This window comes from Semicossyphus pulcher, unplaced genomic scaffold (genome assembly GCF_022749685.1).
Source record: "Semicossyphus pulcher isolate SPU_LCO1_2020_fin unplaced genomic scaffold, fSemPul1.0.p SCAF_20, whole genome shotgun sequence".
NCBI classification, from domain to species: domain Eukaryota; kingdom Metazoa; phylum Chordata; class Actinopteri; order Labriformes; family Labridae; genus Semicossyphus; species Semicossyphus pulcher.
The window spans coordinates 7,153,028-7,174,510 of NW_027211694.1; the positions used below are offsets into that span (position 1 = coordinate 7,153,028).

Genomic DNA, 21,483 nt, shown 5'->3' on the forward strand with positions numbered 1-21,483 from the left:
CAACAGGAACTTTGCTCAGGATTAAAACAATGAGTATATGAGAGGATGTTTGTTGGACACGTACTGTACTATATTTCAGAATGGTAATGAAGTTTATTGACCTGAATTGCAAACTCATTGATAATTGATACATTTAAAATGGTAGATTAAGTGTGCATATGCGTAAGCAGGTCTCTCTTGACAATAAAACCAAGTGTCTCAATGAGATCTAAATAAAATCTACTGCTTTCAGTTAGAGGATTTATAACTAAAGTTTTCACTAATCACTTCTGACTGAAAGTACCAAGTCAATTTTAAACGATTGATTCTTAATTTATCTTTAATCACTTGATCCACTATTTTCCTGCATCCCGTCACGTCATTTTGTAAACACACTTCTGTTTGTGAGAGAGCAGCAGCTTTAGAGCGTCTGTGTCTTCAGGGATCTTCCATTTAAGCTGCTTTGTGCCCCTAATTTTCCCCTGAACCCAAACTAATTTAGCGAGCCGTGTCAGGTACTTGAGAATGTAATAATGGCAACACATTATGTCTCTATCAGACGGCTTTTAATATCACAAGTCTCCTGGTAACATCTGTCAGCTGTCTGAAGAATAATTTACTGTCAGAAGCTATGAAGCTTTGGGGGCTCAATGAGGGGAAGACTTGTTTGGGATATTAACTGGGTGTGGGCTGATACACGCTTCATTTTGCTACATGAATATTAAACTTTTAGTTGATTTTTGACGGGTAGAAAAGTCTTGATTGTTCGGTTTAAACCAGGAAGAACTTTTAATTGCCATTTAATTATTCTATTGTAGTTTAAGGTGTAGAAAATCTCCGGTAGCAGATCAATGGACCTCTCATATACATATTCATCTCCCTGCAGTGCATTGAGCTGCAGACACATCCAGTCTCAATCCACACGGTGGTGCTGCTGCCTCTCTCTTCACTCAGACCACCTTGTTTTAAGGAGAGCGAAGTACAAAACAGCTGCATCAAGGCTGCAAATTGCTCTCATTTCAAGTGAGTCCTCGGAGAGCCCCGGGCGAGGCAATTAGAAATGGATTTCATTTTGGAAAGCCGCGTTCACGCCGGTGGAGTGCAGATAGTTTGTGGTCCTCAAGGAACAATTCCCTTAATGTTTTCTAGACGAGTGGACCCTGATACCGCTGAGGAGAGGGCTTCAAATGTGTGTGCGAGTCTGTGTTTTGTGTGGGTGTGAAAATGGGAAACAGGTGATTGAAGATCAGAGATGAAACCAGACGTGTGTGTGTGTGGGTTCTTTATCATGTGAGTGCAGTGTTGCCGTAAAGCAGTTCTGCTAGCTGCTTTGACACAAAGGTGTAATACAGGAGTCCTCACTACCTTGAAACAGGTTCCATGTTTCTATAAATTGAAAGAAGTTCCCGTCTCAAAGAGTCGTTGCAGCAAAAACTAGAGAAGAGTTGAAAAACTTTGTTACAAGTAAAAGTATAACAGAATAACTAATGTTATGTACTTCAAAGTTAAAAGCATTTGTCATGAAGGTAACTGCTAATATAAAGTTATGTTACAGTAACATATATAGAGAATCCCCGAGTGTGGGCCGTGAACCACTGATGGGCCTTGAAGGTACCACAGGTGGGCTGAGAGAGGGCGCTTACAGTAAAGAAATACATAGTTTTTCTGTTTGCACTTATATTATAAGATAAGATGAGCTTTACTGATTCCCCACAGGGGAAATGGACTCGTTACAGAAGCTCACAAAACAGGCAAATAAATAAAAATAGACAAAAAGTACAGGTGGCAATAAAAAGAGCTAAGTAATAACAGTAACAAAACAACTATTTACACTATGTACACATGTTTCCTTGTCGAAGGATATGCAGGGGAACACCGAGAAAGTGGGACAGAGCTGCTGAAACTGGCTGCCACTCACGCCTTATCGTTACATGTATATGGATGTGTTTATTTTTGTGTGTGCTGTTTGCACACTTTCACATAGGTCTCTGCTGTTTATGGAATAAAATAAAATTGGGTTGTTGATTTAAAGTTGAATGTAGTGCAATACAAGAAATACAGTTCTTACCTCAGAAATCTGGTGAACTTAAAGTACAAAGTAGCGTAAAATGAGAGTTCAGAAGAAGCACGAGAGTCTAAATAACACACCTGAGTAGATCACTGACTTACTAACTCTCCAGTACTTTATCCTGTCAGTCGTGTCACAACCCCCGACCCCCAATACAGACCAGTATATATCATCATATTGCTCAACACCTTTACAGGATGTAGAACAATCTTTGCTTCCTCATGCCTGTCTCTCACATGTGAAGGCCTGTCACTGTGTTCAGAGCGTGTGTGTGTATGCGTGTGTGATTCACCTACAGGGCCTGACTTGTCCCTGCATTCCCCGCTATTATCCCACCATGCAATTTCAAGAGGTACACACACACTGAACTGGGAATGTGTTCTGAAAGGCTCCAAATGAATAACTCCCTGTGTGTGCGTGTGTGCACGTGTGTGTGTGTGTTCAAAAGACCGAACGAGGAGTCCAAAATGAATTGAGGACAGTCATGGGAGTTCAGCCTTTCTTCTACTGCTTGTACTCTGTTGCCATGACGGCTACTAGTTACCATAGAGACTAGAGATATGTGCACTTGGTATAAATGAAACGTGTGTGTGTGTGTGTGTGTGTGTGTGTGTGTGTGTGTGTGTATGTTCCTGTGCTTATCACCTTCTCTGTCACCTCTCCAAATGGACAGATTGTCTCACATCCCAACACCAGATGGTTCCTGCCTTCGTTAGACACTGCAGGATTAAACCCTATATATCATACAATAACACACACACACACACACACACACACACACACACACACACACATCCATACTTCCATTGATTATTTCCCTCCATCAAACATTGATGAGTTTTCACACCAAAAAGACGTCTACGTGAGATGAGCGGCTGACACACGCTCGTATCATGCTGTTTCATACATGTGTGATGCGTTCAAGTGTTTGAGGATGCAGTACGTTTCTGTACTCTTACAGCTGGTGTGAAAAGAGAGCGAGTAGTAGCTTCAGTGTGGGTGGATTTGCCTCAGGACTGCAGTGTACTTCAGCGTCCCCGCCTGCCGATACCTCTCTCTCCCGCAGCCTTATTTGGCGTTCCCGTTTGTAGCGCTCACCGTGTTGGAGATGGTGTGGGAGGCGTCAGGAGAGAAAGTGTGTGACCCCCCGAGCGCAGCCTCAACCTGAAGCTCGCTGCTGCTGCTGCTGCTTCACAATCAGCATCCTCGCTTGTTAACTGTTGGCTCACAGCTGGGACGGATTAATGTTTGTAAAAGCAACCCGCGAAAAAGCTTCATCCAAAATGATGATTAATTCATCAGTTTGGCTTTTGGTGTTTCTCCAATCTCAGTTTACTTGGTGAAAATATTGAAATTTAGCAGTCGGAGCTCGAGGCCAAAAGAGTATTTTTGATGCATCTCCAAAGGATTCTTTCTTTCTTCCTTGGCGAACATTAAAAGAGAGATTTTTGTAAATCACTTCTAAAGGATTTTTTAACTGCGCAAGTTTTTTTGTTGGTGTTTTAGTTTGTAGAAGTTAGTAAAAGCATCCTGTCGTCCTTTTACACACAAGGAATCTATTAAATCATATTGGCAGGCGTCTCACATATCCATGCAATGTGTCCTTTTTAGTTTTTGATCATATATCCTGATCTTCCTCTGTTGTTTCCAAAGTCAGTGAGTAAACGTACATTAACCCGTGTAGATTTACTTAGCCTATAGAGGCTTAAAGGAGCAGTTCGCCCATGTAAAAAGCCACTGTCAGTCAACGCTGGTGTCCTCTGTAATCAGTAGAAGCAATAATATTTGAAATTGGCGCCATAGCTGTGGAGAAAGTTGTACAAACAGCTCATTCAACATTCCTACAACACCCAGCATGCACTGCGGCCCTCCCTCTGAAAGGAACGGCCCAGCGAGAGACGCTGGAGTGAAATACTACCGTTTTCCAGTCAAGGACATTGATCGCTGCAGGCAACGGCTCAGAGCGGGACAGCATCCAAAACACGACGAGAATATACCGGTGGATCGTCTAAAAAATCTTCAGGTCTGCAGTCTACATTTCAAACATGACGATTCTGAACGAGACATGACATCAGAGCGTCCGAGATTGAGGAAGCGTAGTTTAACGAGCTCCCTGGCCTCCGCCAGATGACGCATTTTACGTAGTCTGTCGGAGGTTTTCCAGGGCCCATTGGAGAAGCGGATAGCGTCCTCCAAAGCCACAGAGCGAAATGGCATTTTTTTCCTACCATAATGGCATTAGCTCCCCATAATAGCATGATAGCACTGAGGTTGAAAATCGGGGAACTGGCTCTTTAAGGGATTTTTTAGGTAAGGAGACGAGGAAGGAGTCATGCACCATCTTTGGTTTTCATCCTGCTGGATCACATAAGAAGTCTCTTTTAAAAGACAGAAATAGTCCGAATGACGTCGAGCTCTGTGGGTTGGATTTCATTTATGTGACAGTCACAGTTACACGCATGTGAATATATACTCTGGTTCATAAACACATGCTCGTGTTAAATATAAAGCGGCAGTCACACAAGCGCTTCTGTGGCTCGTGTTCTGCGGTCAGGTGACAGAGATCCCACAGTAAAGTCAAGCGGGTCAGGTTTCAAATACATCATAGAGGATATTAGGCTGTTTTTCCAAAACCGTACTGCACGTATTGATACATGACGCACACCTGCTCTGTGACGGCGTTCCTGAGAAAAGGTGAAGACTCGACTCATTGCCAAAGAGTCATTGGATCTGATTACTGGGAGTTTTTCTCCTCGGAGGTATTTCCTGCCAAATGTCCCAACATGTCTGCAGATGAAGGTGTGTAGAAAATGATGCATGAAAGATTCATGGAAAGCCTGATTATGGGCATGTGACAGGTCCCGGAAGACAAAATTACTTTCCTTTTGTACAAACACAATAAGTGACGCAGTGTAGAGTCGGAGCACACCCAAGGCTTGGAGGAGCATCAGACTGGACATGGTGTTTGAGGCGCTGACCGTGAACCTCGGCTTCCTCCTTTCACATCCAGCTGGAGGTGTTTCTCCTCTCTCTCTCTCTCTCTCTCTCTCTCTCTCTTCCCTCACTTTCTCTAAGAAGGGATATAATGCTCTAAAGAAATCATTATAGAAACTCTGTAAGTTGAATCTTTAATGTAAAAGATGAAACCGTTTTTAATATAATAACAAAAAGGTACAAGCTTGCGTAGATCACTTTCTTGGCGAGAGTTGATGCCCATAATTTGCACCAGCTAGCGTAGCGCAGTCCTTCCCTTTAAAATGTGACAGCATACAGGAAAACATTGTGACCCTTTTCTTTAGTAGTCTTACTCATTATATTTTTACATTGAAGTCAAATTGTAAAGCTGACACTGCTGTTGGCGAACTCACTCAACTCACGCTGCACACAAACAAACACATTCACACTCCTGGTGAGCCAGCACGAGCTTGTCTCTGTACGGGCCCAGCGTCTCCATAGTGACGAGATGGAGAGGAGGAGGAGGAGGAGGAGGAGGAGGAGGAGGAGGGGGAATGTAAACTGGGTAGAAAGAGAGGGAGTGAGTGTGTGTGTGTGTGTAGAGAGAGAGAGAGAGAGGGAGAGAGAGAGAGAGAGCGTGCTCAGGCAGAGACATGTAGGAGATGTAGTCTGGCTGCCGCAAGCTGAAGAAAGAGGAGGAGTTGGTGAGCGCTGGAGATCTGCAGAGAGTGAGAGAACGGGAGACAAAAGCTGGCGGTGAGGAGGCGAGGAGTAGAGCCAGGAAAGCGTGGTTAAGAGAAGAAGAAGAGGAGGAGGAAGACGCACTTGTCGTGGACTGCGAGAAAGCAACAGCAAAGAGCAGAAGAGAAAGAGGAAACAGAGGAGGAAAGCAAAGTGAAAACGACTCTTGAGCCTTTCATTTGGAATAAGTCCAGTCCTGAGGAGAGGTAGGTAAACCTGCTGTGAATGAGTGATGAAGAAAAAGAGGGTTTAGAAGAAGATTTCAGGGGAAAGAAAGAAGCCAGTGTTTTTTTTCTTTGCGGTTCTTCGCTTGCTGATTTATTTACGCATCCTTCACCTCTGCGCCCGGCCAGGCTGAGGTGATTACAGCGTATGAAACGCGTCCACGGCACTCAATCAACTCTGCTGACTGGGCTAATTTACTGGCTGCGAGATTGTGTGTGCACATGTGTGTGTGTGTGTGCCGGAGTTGGAGGTAAACGTGTGTGTAGGAGTGTGTCCTCGAGCCACCTGAGAGAATGAGCTGAAACAATGAAGCATCGATTGTTCTTTCTTGAGATTTTCTGCAGATTGTCATTATTCTACAAATGTGATCTGACAGCGAGTGATGTCACTTCCTTTTGAATTAATGCTTATAATCATGGTGCTGTCTCAGCGGTTATAACCATCCTTGAAATCGTGTCCCGGGTTTCTTTTGGTTTTCTTTCAACAGACTGAATCTCGGAGCGAGAAAATGGACCAACTGCTCATATTTGTGTCACCAGACTTTCAAGAAGTCTACTTTAAATCCCCAGCCGGGTCTCGGCTCAGGCCGGGGCCAGTTCATTTCTCCGGCTCCAGATTGAGCGTAGTGAAGCGGAGAACGAGAGCAAAAAGCTATTACTACTACAGTTAAACCCACTCAAATGCAACTGCTGTCCTAATTTGCGTCCCATCCTCATTTGCATGCACTAACATCCTCTTAGAAGATGGCGAGAGAAGTGGAAACTGGGACGAGACGGGGGAGGAATATGGTTGTTTCAGAGGGGGATGTTGTGGCTCGAGGTTAGTTTGTACGAGTGTGCAGGCGTTAAGGTGACTGTTAATGCATATTAAAGTGGTAATCACTGTGCAAGAGGGAAACTGTAAACATTTATTACAACAAGGACGGTTAATCCTCAGCTGTTACTTTCTCTAGATCCACTTTTTGTGAAAGTTACACCCAATTATTTTCCCTCCCACTCGTTGAAGGCTTTCTGACTTTGTCTTAAGCTGCCTGAAGTCCATTAGCAACCAATTATGACGCATAAAAGATTATATGTTAATATTTATAGCCTGTAAAGACTAGTTTGAAGACTGGAAAGAAAAGTACCTTGCGGGAGGTAAATAGAAGGAAAGAATGAGACAGGTCCCAGCAGGACGGAGCAAAGCAAAGTATTTTTCTTCCCCCAGCCCCGACAGGCAGAGAGATTGAGTTGGAAACCCTGCCATATGCTTTTCACCTCAGACGGCGGGCCATCGATCATGATCCTGCCCCCTGTTCATCGAGTCGTCACCACGGCGACTCACAGCGATAGATTCCCCTTCAGTGACCGGCATTAGTCAGGAGGCAGCCCAGAGGAAGCGCAGCCTGATGGATGGTGCTGGGACGGACGTTTATGGGACAGAGGCTTTTAAAAACACTAACTGGGGTTTTGACGCTTAAGAGTTTAAATTAAGGTTGTGTAAGCAGTAATTTCAGAAACACAATGAGTTTTATTCTACATTGTTGAATTAACTGAAGTGATTCATAGCGTTAACACTTCTATTTCACAGCCATCAGTCATTTCTATAGGATGGGGAGAGTTTAAATCCGAGGGCTGACATCTAATTTTGGGACCGAACTGGGTCACAAAACAGGAGCTCCGACCGTAAATCAGCTGAGCATTTTTAAACCCAAACTTCTGTCCTCGTCGGCAGGTTAAGTCAGCAGGCTGAGACATGGAATTCCTCTCTATGTACTTAGTGTAGTTTACACAAACGTCTATCGCACCTCAGTTTCAACCTCACTTTTGGCTGCTTTGATGGGGTTTGATTGAGATTCTTTTCCATTGGATACAACGTTAAGTAAGCAGAGATTTACATGTCACCAAACTTGAATGGGAATAACATAACATTTTACTAGCTTAGCATAATTTAACATTTAAACTCGTAAATTTTACAAGCTCTCAACCACAAATTCCTTAATTACCTGCATCTACAAGGAGTTGATACATCGTGTATGCTTGTGATGTTATAGTCACTTCCTGTTTCTGGATTGAAAGCTCTTGATTGGGTATTGCTTCATATGTTTACTAGAAACCAAACCAACTAAACCTAGTAAATCACTAGTTTGAAGGGAACTAGTAGCTACCAAAAATAAAGTAATGACTTTGCACATTAACTTAGTGGTTTTGCTACAAAATCCAGGATTTTTTGTGGAAGTGTGAACATTAGGGAAAGACGTGTTGGTTTATTTGTTGAAAAATCATTCAAAGAGATATCAGAGAAAGAGATATCCCATGGAAATGAAAATATCAAAAGAAAATTGGCGTCAAAAACACCTCTGGAACATGAACAGCACCGGCACAGCTTCAGCAAAGTTTCCCCCTCTCCTGGCTGAGAATCAGGACGGCGCACACAGCGTGCTCCTGTCCAGATCTGTCCCTTCACAGATGCACATATGGCTGCTACAAGCATCCCATTGACCTGATGTTGCATCTGTAGCCTTTTCCCCCTGAAATGTACCACAGCTCTGTACTGTATGTTCCACGCTTCACCGACTCCGAGCGTGAGCAGCTGCTGCACGAGACCTACTGTACCTCTGACGTGCAGGAAAAACAACGTAAACATCGCTCGACTAGTCGTGTCATGTGGGCGTACGTGTCACACAAGCTTCAGGGGTCACACACAGATGTATGGACACGTGATTGATGATGGATGTTGCATGGATGTTAGCGTTTGGACCTGTAGTAACACAATATGAAGCTTTAATTTGAATTTGGTTTATAAAATCCAAACCTCTCTACATGTTCAGAACACTAACACTCACATTTGTTCAGTTTGAAGACACCTGAGGAGGATAAACTCTTGGAAGCACCCACACCCGGACAGTATAGTACACAAACACACACACACAATCACACACAGCCTGCTGCCTGAGGACAGCTTGTGCTTCTCTGCGGTGTGAAAATCGGCTCCATCTCGGGGCTTTGAAGAATTTATTAACCCATAAAAATATCAAACACCATTTCATATAGAAATCCAATTCATAAGCCCCTCTGTGTGTGGTAAAGAGAGAGAGTGTGTGTGTGTGTGTGTGTGTGTGTGTGTGTGCGTGTGTGTGTGTGTGTGTGTGTGTGTGAGTGTGTGTGAGGAAGACGAGCTTTAAGAGATCTTGTTTCAGCCTTGATCCCGCAGTATTAAGCAATGTTTGCACACACACACACCCAGCCTGCGCCTCCAGTCATAGTTACAGTTCTCTTGCTATTAATGGAGATGTATCTGTCTCCATGTAGGCGGGCTTATTAACGGCACGCTCTCATTGGCTACCTGCTCCCTCAGCACTGAAACGAGCCTCCCTATTGGTCACTGTTGGACATCATTTTCAACACATCAACCTTAGCTGCAACTCCCCTCCGCTCTGTGGTTGCTAGGTAACCAGTGGTCTGTGGTTTTCTTACAGTGTCGCCCCCCCGTGTATATAAGGTATATGTATGTGTGTATATATAGATGTAGTGTGTGTGTAGAAGCGTCTGATTCTAAAACGAGCACAAAGACGAGGCTGAAAGCTGGACCTAACTTAATCAACCCAGCTGACCACACCGAGCATTATGTCTGTGTGTGTGTGTGTGTGTGTGTTCAGTGTGTGTGTAATCTATTGAGACTCCAGGCAAATCGATACTCATCACTCCAGCCGAAAAGCTCCACCTCCAAACAGCACACACATTAGGTGAGGGATGGAGCGGTGAGGAAGGCGGCTGGCTGTGATGAAGTATTCATGGTTAGAGAAACGTCAATAATCGGGGTGAAGAATGAGCCGGGCGTTGTTGCTGTAACCGTCTTTGCTCACTGAGCGCTCTGCACATTATCTACTTTGAATCGATGCTTTCTTTCTTTCTTATCCCGTCTTAGCTGACAGATTTAGTGCAACAGCTCGGGCATTAATATCAGCTTGTGTTTATTCTCAAACTATGTCATGCACGGGAGCCTTACGAGGATCTTACAGGAGCCCAAACATTTAAAGGAATATTTATTTGTTGATTCTCCACTGCAGCTAACAAAGGAACTTACATTAAACTGTAACAGGGCCGGCTAAAGGCACACATTCTGGGGGGCGCTGGCTTGAGCCTCAAACATTCTGAAAGTATCCCCTGGTACGATGTTAATATAAGCCTACTGACACCTCCACTCCCAGCCTTTCTCTCTGCTCTGCTCGCATTTACCGGCTCTCTCTCTTACTTGCTTGCCCACTCACTCACTGCGCACTTCCGGACAAAAGTTACAACCTTACAATGAGAGGAGAAGAGAGATGCGTTCAGGTCCAGGTGGAAAATCTCAAACTCAAATCTTTTCTTCGTCTCTTCGTGAGAACTGTGTTGCAAAATGGCATGCAATATAGCTAGCGTACACATTTTGTTAGCTTCAGACAGAGTGAGGCTAGCTGTTTCCTGTCTTTATGCTAAGCTAAGCTAACCAGATGCTAGGTTTTAGTGATATGTAAGGTATCAGTCTTCTCATCTAACGCTTTGCAAAATATAGAATGATTTAAGAGGAATGTCGAAGCAAAATCTGTGCAAATGTTATCCCCCAGTATTACAGTCTACATGTGGTTAAAAGCTTTACTTACGCTAACGAGTAATCCTGCTGGAGAGTAATAATCCTCTTGTTTATAATGTTTGATTATCCCAAAAACTAATTAGTAAAAGTGCAACACTGCTGTTGTGTTATAACAGACAGGAAACTCCTCCAGATATTGGCTCTCTGATTCTTTTAACATCGCTGGCCAGTACACAAATATTGCACCGACATAAATGTAACAAATTTGACTTTAAAGAAGTTTCGTCATTCCCAAGACAGTTACTGATTCCCTTAAAGCCCCTAATTGTCTGACATATTCCAGAGGACATGACCTTGCTGTCCTTGATGGTACCCACAACCCTGCACTCAAACCTCTCAGACATCACTGAGACAGACGCGGCCCATCCACTGATCAATATTACCATTCAATCGGCCTGTAATGCATTCTGACCCGGGCTATTTAAGTAACCTTACTCCTGTGATTCTTGGATCTGGAACAATCGATTGCAGTATTCTTGAACCCCGATCGGACCATTAGCGGACGACGCCTGAGGGGCTTCAGATATCTGTTCATACCGAAGAGGTCACAACCTCATAGTCTGCGGGGGGAGAGGTGATCGGTCATATTGACATGAGCCTGGAGAAGGTAGATACACACAACCAAGCCGAGAAAGATGGACCAATCGCGTGCAGTTACTAAGGCCGAGGAGAAGAAGAAACAACTGCAGAGCCTCGTCTTTTATTAGCCCAATCACTGACACTCTCTTACACTATTTATTCTCTCTACATCATTTCTCTTGAAGTCTCTCCTTTCTTCTGGATATAGCAAGAGGGAAAAGTGGGGTAGGAAAGGAGAGGGACGAGAGGAGATGATGGAGGTAATTTAAGGTCAAGGGAATGAGAATATGGACGGAGAGAAAGAAGGGGATAAAAGGGTGAAGAAAGAGATATTTAGGCCAGGCGATGTGGATTAAACAGGAGCAGAGAGCCCCCTCCTCTCCATCATTAAAACTACGTGCTAGCTTGAGCACAGACACTGACTGGACTGTTGGGTCCCTCGCTGGGTTTTTCTGCTCCAGTGAGCCGACCAGCTTCCAACCTCCCCTCCAGTAGGAAACACAGAAAAGGCTTTTTGTCTCCAGCGTCCTGAATGAGAGAGGTCGTTGTTAATGTCCCCAATCACTGACGCTGTCCTCTTACCCCTCATTGTTGCGCCGGCTTCTCAGCTGAAACGTGTCATTTTGTCGCAGCTGTCGTCCATTATTCTGTGCACGCTCTCGTGTTTTAAAGAGGTCAGCGTGCTCTTGTGTCTTTCGTGGAAGTTTATGATGGACGGTGATTCAGTTACAAATGTGATTCAATTAATGTGGCATTAGGAATCATCTGAATTCTACTGGGAGTTTTGTTGCTTTTAAAGATGGTCAGATACCATTTGTTATTCGAATCTCAATTCAGTATGGAGAGGATTTGACTGACACACGCCTTGTACTTATGTCTACTTAAAGGGCCAGTTCACCGATTTTCAACCTCAGTCCTATCATGCTATCATGGGGAGCTAATGCCATTACGGTAGGAAAAAATGCAATTTTGCTCTGTGCCTTTGGAGGACGCTATCCGCTCCTCCAATGGGCCCTGGAAAACCTCTGCCAGACGTAAAATGCGTCATCTGGCGGAGGCCAGGGAGCTCGCTAAACTACACTTCCTCAACCTAGGACGCCCGCCTCTCTCATTCAAAATCGTCAGGTTTGAAATGTAGACTGCAGACCTGAAGATTGTTTAGATGATCCACGGGTATATTCTCGTCGTGTTTAGGATTCTCGTCTCTGAGTCGTTGCCTGCAGGGAAACGGTAGTATTTCACTCCAGCGTCTCTCGCTGGGCCGTTCCTTTCAGAGGGAGGGGCGCAATGCATGCTGGGTGTTGTAGGAATGTAGAATGGGCGAAACCACAAGCTGTTTGTACAACTTTCTCCACAGCTCTGGTGCCAATTTAAAAAATGATTGCTTCTATTGATTACAGAGAACACCAGCTTTGACTGACGGTGGCTTTTTCCAGGGGAGTACTGCTCCTTTAAGAACGTCCGACAGAAAGTGCAACTGCTTTATTCAGTGTTTTACCTATTTTAATCACAAGATCAGTACATAAAAATGCCTCCGATTCTGCCTAAAATGCATGCCCCATTCTGATCCTGTAGCTTACAAGCCCAGAATGGAATCAGTTTGTTTCTGGTGAACAGCAGCCTACACTGTTTTGAAGAGATGAGGAAGAGCTTATAAACTACGATATCAGATCGGTGCGTACTCTCAGATACCCAATTTTGCATTTTAGGCAGCATTGGAGGCAATCCCAGTGTTGGTGAACTGTAGTAGCTTTTGCATGTTTTGTAACTCGTTCCTGAACTTGTAGGTGGGAGTAGTTTTAAAACACAAATATTTGTATGGCACTGACTCAGATTGTTGTTTAATTCTGGTGGGAAAGTGACAGAAGGATACAGAGAGGAGACGGCTGTGTGAGAGCACAGCTCCGTTACCCGTTTGTCTGGCGGCTAATCCGTTAATCAAGGCTTTTCAATCTGGGCTAACGGGACTTTTAACAGGATTAGAGCGCTGATCGACACACACAGACACACACACAGCAGCACAGCCTGATATTGGAGGCAAACAATCCCTCAAATCACTTAATACTAATAATAAAATCAAGACCGGAGGGTGAGTTACCCTCATTGGACACCCCGCCACTCAGTGCCATTACCGTGACACTGCAAAGAGAGACACGAGGAGGGGGGTGAGATCATGTCAAGTGAAGAGCGATCAGAGTGGATTTGAACACAGCTGAGTTTAAATCAAAGTGTTGTTAGTGATAAAATAGACGGAGCAGAGGGGCGAGAGCTGCGGTGGCTCCACACTTCTCCTGTCAGAGTGTACAGCTGCTGGGAAGATCATTTAAATGCAAATGGGGCGACACTGCAGTGAAGCATCACACACACACAGAGCGAGTGTGTGAGTGTGTTTTAACAATAATAGTCGGGTTACATTCAAAGTCTCATCCATTCAGAGATAACAATATAATCTTTCTCCCCGGCTCCCAAACAGCTGTGTGTGTGTGTGTGTGTGTGTGTGTGTGTGTGTGTGTGTGAGTACACAGCCACGTGCATGTGGACTTTATTTCATTATTTCTTCCGGATGAGAGTGTGTGTGGGTGACTGCGGCTCTGTGTTGCCATGGTGACAGTTGAACTTGAAGCTGAGGTTGAGGTTTGTACTGTAGTTGAAGTAGATGCTGTTGCATAAGGCGAACAGTAACACACAGATACACACACGGATACACACCATGCTGGGCTCCTTCTGGAGAGTGCGTGTGTGTGTGTGTGTGTGTGTTAGTATGTGATGAAACAGCAGCGTGAGGACTGCTGGTGTCACGCTATCGCCCCTCAGGAGACAGACACGCACAGAGGCATGAGGATGAATATTTCATAAGTGTTACTACGTAAACAAAAAAAGCATGATTCAGGTCATTTTGTCACTTTATAGTTCTTTAGTTCACTTCAACCAGGTCAAACTAACTTATCTGAAGTTTGGTCAGAACTTTGGAGTCTACTTTTACTATTTTAAGAAAGTGAATGTAACGTTCTTTTACTAATGGAGTAAAAATTAACACACGGGTCATCGCTGCTCCATTCGCTTTACGCCTCAAGTCTATTATTCCCCGCTGCTGCGTATCAGTGAAGCGTAGAAAGCCATTCACTGCTATGTTAATACATGCCCACAATCGATCCCTGTTAAAAGATCGACGAACGATCAATTCAGTTTCTTACTGAAGGTATTGATCGGCTAGATGAGCAGACAAGATTAATCTGAAAGAGCGATGAATATGTACATTTCCTCAGCATCTGGGTAAACCAATCCCATTAATGATTGATTAATAATCGATTCTACATCCTACATGAATTCAGAATTTATGCACAATTAAGAAATAAGTCTACAAGTCGGTTGCTAAGTTGTCTTCTTCTACTGTTTCCGGCAGTCTGCGCACTTTTTGGCGTCTCTGCCGCTCCTATTTATGGCCAGGAATCACAACTACCGTTAGCTAACTTTGAGACTCGTCTGTACTGTAGTTGCAGCCGGTGTAGATCGCAAAATAGATGCTGCCATGACATTTACGTGTCGGGCACGTTCGTCTGACGCTACAGTGTTGCTGTTACAGTTACAAAGCAGGAAGATATTCAGTTTGCAAGCACAAAAGAAGCAAATCCTCAGAATTCAGATCCATGAATTACAACATTTTGGGCATTTTTACCTTATAAAAATACCCAGTGAATTTTAAGTCTTTCAACTAATCGACTTATTGTTTCAGCTCTATTTCATTTCATGATATTAAAACTTGTGGCTTAAAGAATACGTGGGGAAAAACGACTACACTAGAAACTATTGTAAAGATAACAGCCTGAGAATGAGACAAACCTGTTTGCAATCTAGTGTCATTATTTCCAGGAAATGATATGTTCAAACGTTCTCTCACATCCACACTCTGATATCGACACTTGTTCCTAATCACATGATCTTAATGCAGCAAATCCAACGAGCCAACGTCCTCCTCAGTACAAAGAGACAGACAGAGATAGTGGGAGGCAGAGATGGTGTAGCACCATCGCTGACATTGTGCGTCCATAAAGGACGGCGTGTCGGAGGGAAAGAGATGTGAGCGGTGAAAGCCGGAGAGGAGAGAGAGGAGGAGGAGGGGAAAAGATGAGGGAGAGTCGGTGGAGGGAGCACAGGGCGGCCATAATACTCCAATTAGTTCCACTACCCTCTAGTCCCAGCTCTGCTCCCTGTTTCCCTTTGATCTGTCTAATTTTAACAATTAAAATACATTGTTTCCATGCAGAGAGGAGCAGCGTGGGATGTTTAACCCTTTAGTAGCTGCTTTAATGCTTTTTTTTAGCATCCTACTATTCAAACTGTCCTTTCTCCTTATTTGCTTCAGGCCTTAAAATTTATGGAATATACTTAGTGAAGAAAAACAACAAGAGGAAGTGGCATTTCTGGACTAGCTTGATACATTATATATCAGTTGTTAGCATGCAATTTGCATATATACACTATTTATTATGGATGGGGATGGTTTATTTATGTTGTGTTTGTGTGTTTAGGTCTATCCACACACACATCGCACTAGACTCAGTGCAACCTACACCATTGTGTCGTTATTTGTCTGTATTTTTATGTTTCTCCAGCAGATGTGGAGCAGTAATTGGTGCAGGAGATGATGAAGTGTGTGCGTGTAAGTGTGTGTGTGTGTGTGTGTAGCGCCGACTCAAAGCAAGACTGTCGGGAGAATCATTAGACTCGCAGCACGGCCCCGCATTGAGGCTAATTACCACCTTTTGCCCCGGAGACACACACAAACACACATTTTCTCACACTGGCACATACCTTTATTGGACGCCATCCAGAGGCAGACCCATAAAAGCAGGCAGCAGTTTGTTGAGCGCTGAAGTATGGGTGCCAGAAGGTGCAAACAGTGCAAACAAACGTCTCCGCAGAAGGCTGCCATGTTCCAGCTCGTCTCTTTAGAAATCGCAGTAACTGGCACGGTCAGAGGACGCCTGGTGACCGCAGAGAGAATGAACGCTTTCATTAGAGTCTCTCTGTGTGCGTTGTGTCTCTGTTTGTGCCTGTGTAATGAGCGCCCGGGGCATATCAATAGACTAATACAAATTTGCCACAATCTGATATTGTTTGCATGTCATGGCGGTCAGTGCAAAATCTCTGCTCAGTAACAAAAGGCGCCTTAATAAAGACATTTAAGATATATATATTATGTTTGTCTTGAGAGTCGGGGTCTTAAATCTTAAATCTTTGGTTTATTACTCCCACAGCTGGTTGAAAGGACAGTTTGATATATTTAGATTTTCTTGCAGAGAGCTGCTGAGTATGCAGCTAAAGCCCATAAGTGATTAGCTTTGCTAGCATAAATACAGGTAGCAGGGGGAGCGGGCGTGCCAAAAATCAACTTGTTTTTGCTGCTTGTTTACAGAGTAAACAAATTAAGAGATGATTTCAGAAATCAAAGTAGTTTCTAGAATAAATTCTATAAAATGACACTTTTTTCTTTCTTAAACTGTGTTTTTATGAACTGCAGAAGAAGTCACTTCAACCCTTCAGCTTCATAATTACATATTCATGATGTGTGGCTCGCACTGAGAGTGCTTTTTTGTGTCACAGGATTTTACCGGGTCAAACTTTAAGATTTGTTTTTGCTTTAAATCTCAAGTCAAGTCTCAAGTTGACTTTTGCAGCTAGAGTCCCAAGTCGACATCTCTAGTTAATCCTCACACTTTACATCTTACGTACTTATTTAATTTGACAGGAAAGATTGAAATAGTCCAATATATTTTCCATAGCCGCCTCTCTTTCTTCATGTCTGTTTGTCTCTTACTGCACACTTCACACTCTCTGCTGTGTTTTACACTGAAGGACTGGTTCACTCTCTGGGATCTTTTTCATGTAACTGCAAAACTGAAAGCCTGAGCATGACAGCCCGGGTCATGTCAGTTATGTAATAATGGTAATAGCATGATGTATGCATGAGTTCAGGGGCAGTTCATGTTATTGTGCACTCGTTAGTTATTCCCTGAGAGCTCTCAGTGCTCCCCTGTTTCCCTTTGTGAAACTCTTTTCTGAGCAGCAGTTTTATGCTGCTATCTGAGCCTCATGATAGTCATGGTGATTATCAGTTACCTGTTTTGCAGATGCTGATATAACCTTTTTATTATCCAGTCTGAAAGCCTTTAAGCTCTCACTCTATATAAAAGTTGTTTTTCAATTATGCAAACAGAAGCATGAGTCATATTTTTGCCCGGGCCTTTCTTGTGTATGTGCCGAGGATTTAAAAACATGAGCCAGCCTCACTCCTTAGTTTAGAGCTGTGACTGGTCACAATGTCTCTTGTATATTTCCCTGAGAGCTGGCACATTATTTAACGTCAAATGTCTGTTTCTTCAGGTTTTGAAGATCAACCTCATCGGACACAGAAAACGGATCCTCGCCTCATTGGGGGACCGACTACACGAAGACACCCCGCAAAAGCCTCCACGGGCCATCTCCCTACGGGTGAGTGAGTCTCAGCCGGCAGACAGTCGCCGTGTGAACCGTGAAAATAACTGAATTCAAATAACTGTGATTCATCAGACAGAGAAGGGCACTAGCTCCTTCCCAGATGGCTGAGTATTTCTCAGAGGAAGCTTCAACCTTCCCCACTGCTGCTGTTAACACCCGAATGATTACCCAAATCTCTCGGGCAGGCACAAAATGGCCGACTCACTGCAGTTTCCTCCCTCCCAGCTCGTCCGGGATACTAATCACGAGGAAGTGGCTTTCCCTCTCCCATCGGGGCTACTCTCTAATGTCCTTATTATCCTCTCTTGCTCTTTGTTCTGTGAACCAAGGGAGGTCCTTTGCTTCTGCCTCAACCCGGTCGATTCTGCACCTTTTAAGACAAACAACCAGCCTGAACTGTCCGCTGTGGCTCCACATGTCCAACTCAGAGTTTCTGTTACTTACTGAGCCTTAAAAGAAGAGGAAAAAGTTCTCAGTGAAGCAAGCTCAGCGGTTTTATATCTCTGCTGTTGTTTCAGCCATAATTAAACTCCATTCACATAAAGAGTTGCTGGTTTGTAATTGAAAAAAGCAATATGGTGCTGTATGGTTTAATAAAGGCTTAAACGATGTGCTTAAGTGGCATTTTCTTCCAGTGTGTGAGCATAGGGCTGTTTACTCTGTAATACAGTACAAACAGAGCTGACAGCTGAGTGTGTTTGGACAAATGAGGGAATAAACTGAACACTTCAGCGCAGAAAGTGAATAACCTCTGAGGAGAACTAGTTGACCCTTTAGCGTGAGACTGTTACACCATTAAAACTTATAAAAGTGCTAATTCTTTGGGAGTTAAAGTCTCTGCTCAGCTTTAAACCCTCTTACAGGAACATCCTTTTACACTTAGAGGAGCTGATGCTCTCTGAGCAGGCAAAGATTCAGTGTGGTGTTAAAGACGCTCTGATGGACCTGCTGAGACTTCCTCATAAGAGGATGATGTCTGCGTCCCTGATTTAACAAAGCACTTTAAGGTAGCGGCACTCAGCAGCATGTTCACACTGTAGCTGCAAAATCAGATGTGACAGTGCACAGTGAATGCGACTGCCCTACTTATTGTACTTGCAGCGGTGACACAGCAAATTATCAAATGATGAATGAACCCTCTCTCTCTCTCTCTCTCGCGCTTCCTCCCCTCCCGTTCTGTCCCAGGAGCCCGGAGGGAACCACACTCCTCCACAGCTCAGCCCTTCAGTGGGCCAGGCGGCGTACACGGCGGGGGTCCCGGGCGGATCTCTGGACGTGCAGCACCTCATCATGCAGGCGGACGCCCGGCGCAGGCAGCGCAGCAATGACAACTACTTCGAGGACGTGCCGCGATCCAAGCTGGAGCGACAGATGGCCCAAGTCAGCATGGTGAGGAAGGGAGGGATGAATGGAGGGAGAGCGGCAGACTCCAGGAGAATGTTATGAATGGTCAGAGGCAGAGATACTGTGAGCTGGTAGAAACAAAGGATCAGTAATATTATTCTATATTTTCCTATTGTCCTCAAACACATCTTCTGTGCCTTAGAGCTGCAAATGTCGTCCAAATTCCTTAGAACAAATGAATGAGCATTATCTTTGTTCTGATGAACAGGCTCTAGAGCTTATTTTTCATCAATCCAACACTCTCCCTCCTGCTGTGTTAAACATTCACAAGAGCACCAAGCGTGCAGAAATCCACTGCTGATATGAGTCCTCAGGACATGAAACAAATGCTCCTGTTGCCCAGCTTTGTTTGGAAGTTACAGAGGATTCTTCTAAATTGAAAGTACCGTAAAATCTGGAATATAAATCACGGTCCGTTTTGGGGGGTATGCCAGAGGGAAAAGGTTTTCAATAGTTATTTATTAATAAAAACGTGTATACAAGTTATTTCAACACTATTTCAATTAATTTTAATTAAAACAAAACACACACAAATTACAGCCTTCCATCTGTTTTCGCCATGTCGAGTTTGCAATCATGCGAGCTACCGGTGCGGTAGCTAGCGGTAGCTGGCAGCAGACGGTAACGTTGATTGGTGTGAGGGTGGCAATCACAGCGGTGCATGTCCATGACGACGCGTTAGCAACCATTAAGTTAGTTTTCCTCGCTTAAAACCGCACAGAAAACAGCACTGCTGCATATTGTAAATAGGAGACGTTGTAGCGGCTTGGACCCAGAAACGGTTTAATGTGGAGATGTGGAGGCTCCACTTAACAACCGGATAGCGCCATCGTCTGGGTAAAATACCGTCACACAATAACATACCGCTTTTTTAGATGAAAAAAAAAAAGTATTAAAAGTGCATCTTATACACTGAATTATACGGTATATATTTGTAAGCAGTTTGAAAAGATTTCCATCCTCAGTGGGACCGATGGGCCACGGGGACAGGAAGTCAGAAAGTATTGTTGACAACAAATATATCCCATTCTTTAATACCACAATCTGTCTTCTCCCTTTAATGAAATAATAAAGAATGTAGATAAAAACTTCACCCCAGTAGTATTTCAAAGTTTAATCTTGTTATTCTTAATTGGAAGCAAAAATAAACATAGAAGCTTTTAGGCACATTTCTTATCAGGAGGGTGGAATATATCCTAATAATCAATGACACATCCCAGTATAAAGATGTGAGCCAAACGTTTTATCAGCCTGTTTGGTTGTTGAAAATCCACCATTAATAATCCTCAGCAGGCGGACCATCTGACAGCAGCAGTTTAGAGCTCATGAAATCTAAGCCTGAAACTTTGTGCTATAAAACGAGAAAACGCAGACAGCAATCAGGCAAAAATACAGCTCTATGAAATGAATGTTTATCCCCACTAGTTCACCTCAGACATCAAAGCATTCATCTTCAATTGTTCTGCATAAACAAGCTGTACTTTTCACAGTTAGGGTGTCGACTTTGCAAACCTAAAATTACAACTTTATGATTTCCAATCAGCGAAGCTCAACGAGACGCACTTAAACGACACGTGTGAGGCAGCAGCTGTGTTTTGATGCGGTGTGATTAGGGTCTTTTTGTGCCTCCGTGTGAATCAGGGAGCTTATCAGCGCAGACTACCACACACTTATGGTAACCCTGCTGAATCTTAAGTGTGTGTGCGTCAGTGTGCATCCCCCTTTTTAGAAGCAGAACAGCCCTCTGAGGTGTAATGATGAGTCAGCTTCTCCAGAAAAGACAGATTACTATTATAGAGAAGAGGAATTTCATTACCCTTCTGTGACTTCTGCAACGTTTCTACCTCACGAATGTTTCTCCCTCTGGCTCTTCTTCCCTTCTGTTCTCCCTCGTTTTTTGTGCAACAGCTGAAAACATTTTCTTCTCCGTTAGGAAGCAGATGAATAAACTTTTAGCGACTCAGGATTTCCAGTGGATTCTTTAAGCCGGGTCAAAGTTTGTGGGAATAACGTGTGTAATATTGTAAAGCTGGTAGATTTGGCGACCGCTTGTTTCCAAAGGCTTATCCCCGGCTGTTTATCCAACATCTTTGCATGTAATCATAGGATCTCACCTACACAGCGCCCAACCGGCTCTCTGACGGGGATTACACACACAAGCAATCAGACACTGAGCGACGCATAAGCACACAGTCACGGGATGCGTGCGTACCTCCTCACGCTACAAAAATCATCTGGTTTCATTTACCAAAGAATGAAGGCCCATAAACAGGCGTAATTATTACACGCAGACATTTCAGAAGTATGCAGATAGGATTTAGGTATTTCCTGTGTGTAAAGGGTGAAAGCTCAAGAGCTAAAGAGCGGGAACATGAAGGAACAGAGCGTAATTCATCCAACTTTAATTTCCTCTCCGATGTTCT

At 43.8% G+C, this 21,483-nt stretch overlaps 1 protein-coding gene across 4 annotated transcripts in view; it reads left to right on the forward strand.

Moving 5' to 3' along the window:
* Positions 1-21,483, forward strand: part of anks1b (ankyrin repeat and sterile alpha motif domain containing 1B) — a 244,029-nt gene that overhangs the window by 203,640 nt on the left and 18,906 nt on the right. For 3 of the 4 annotated variants that reach the window (XM_069671528.1, XM_069671525.1, XM_069671527.1), the window contains exons 20-21: positions 17,543-17,650; positions 18,842-19,045. In XM_069671528.1, the coding sequence (XP_069527629.1) occupies positions 17,543-17,650; positions 18,842-19,045 (312 nt within the window). The remainder of the gene's footprint in view (positions 1-17,542; positions 17,651-18,841; positions 19,046-21,483) is intronic. The other variant, XM_069671526.1, reaches the window with a different exon arrangement.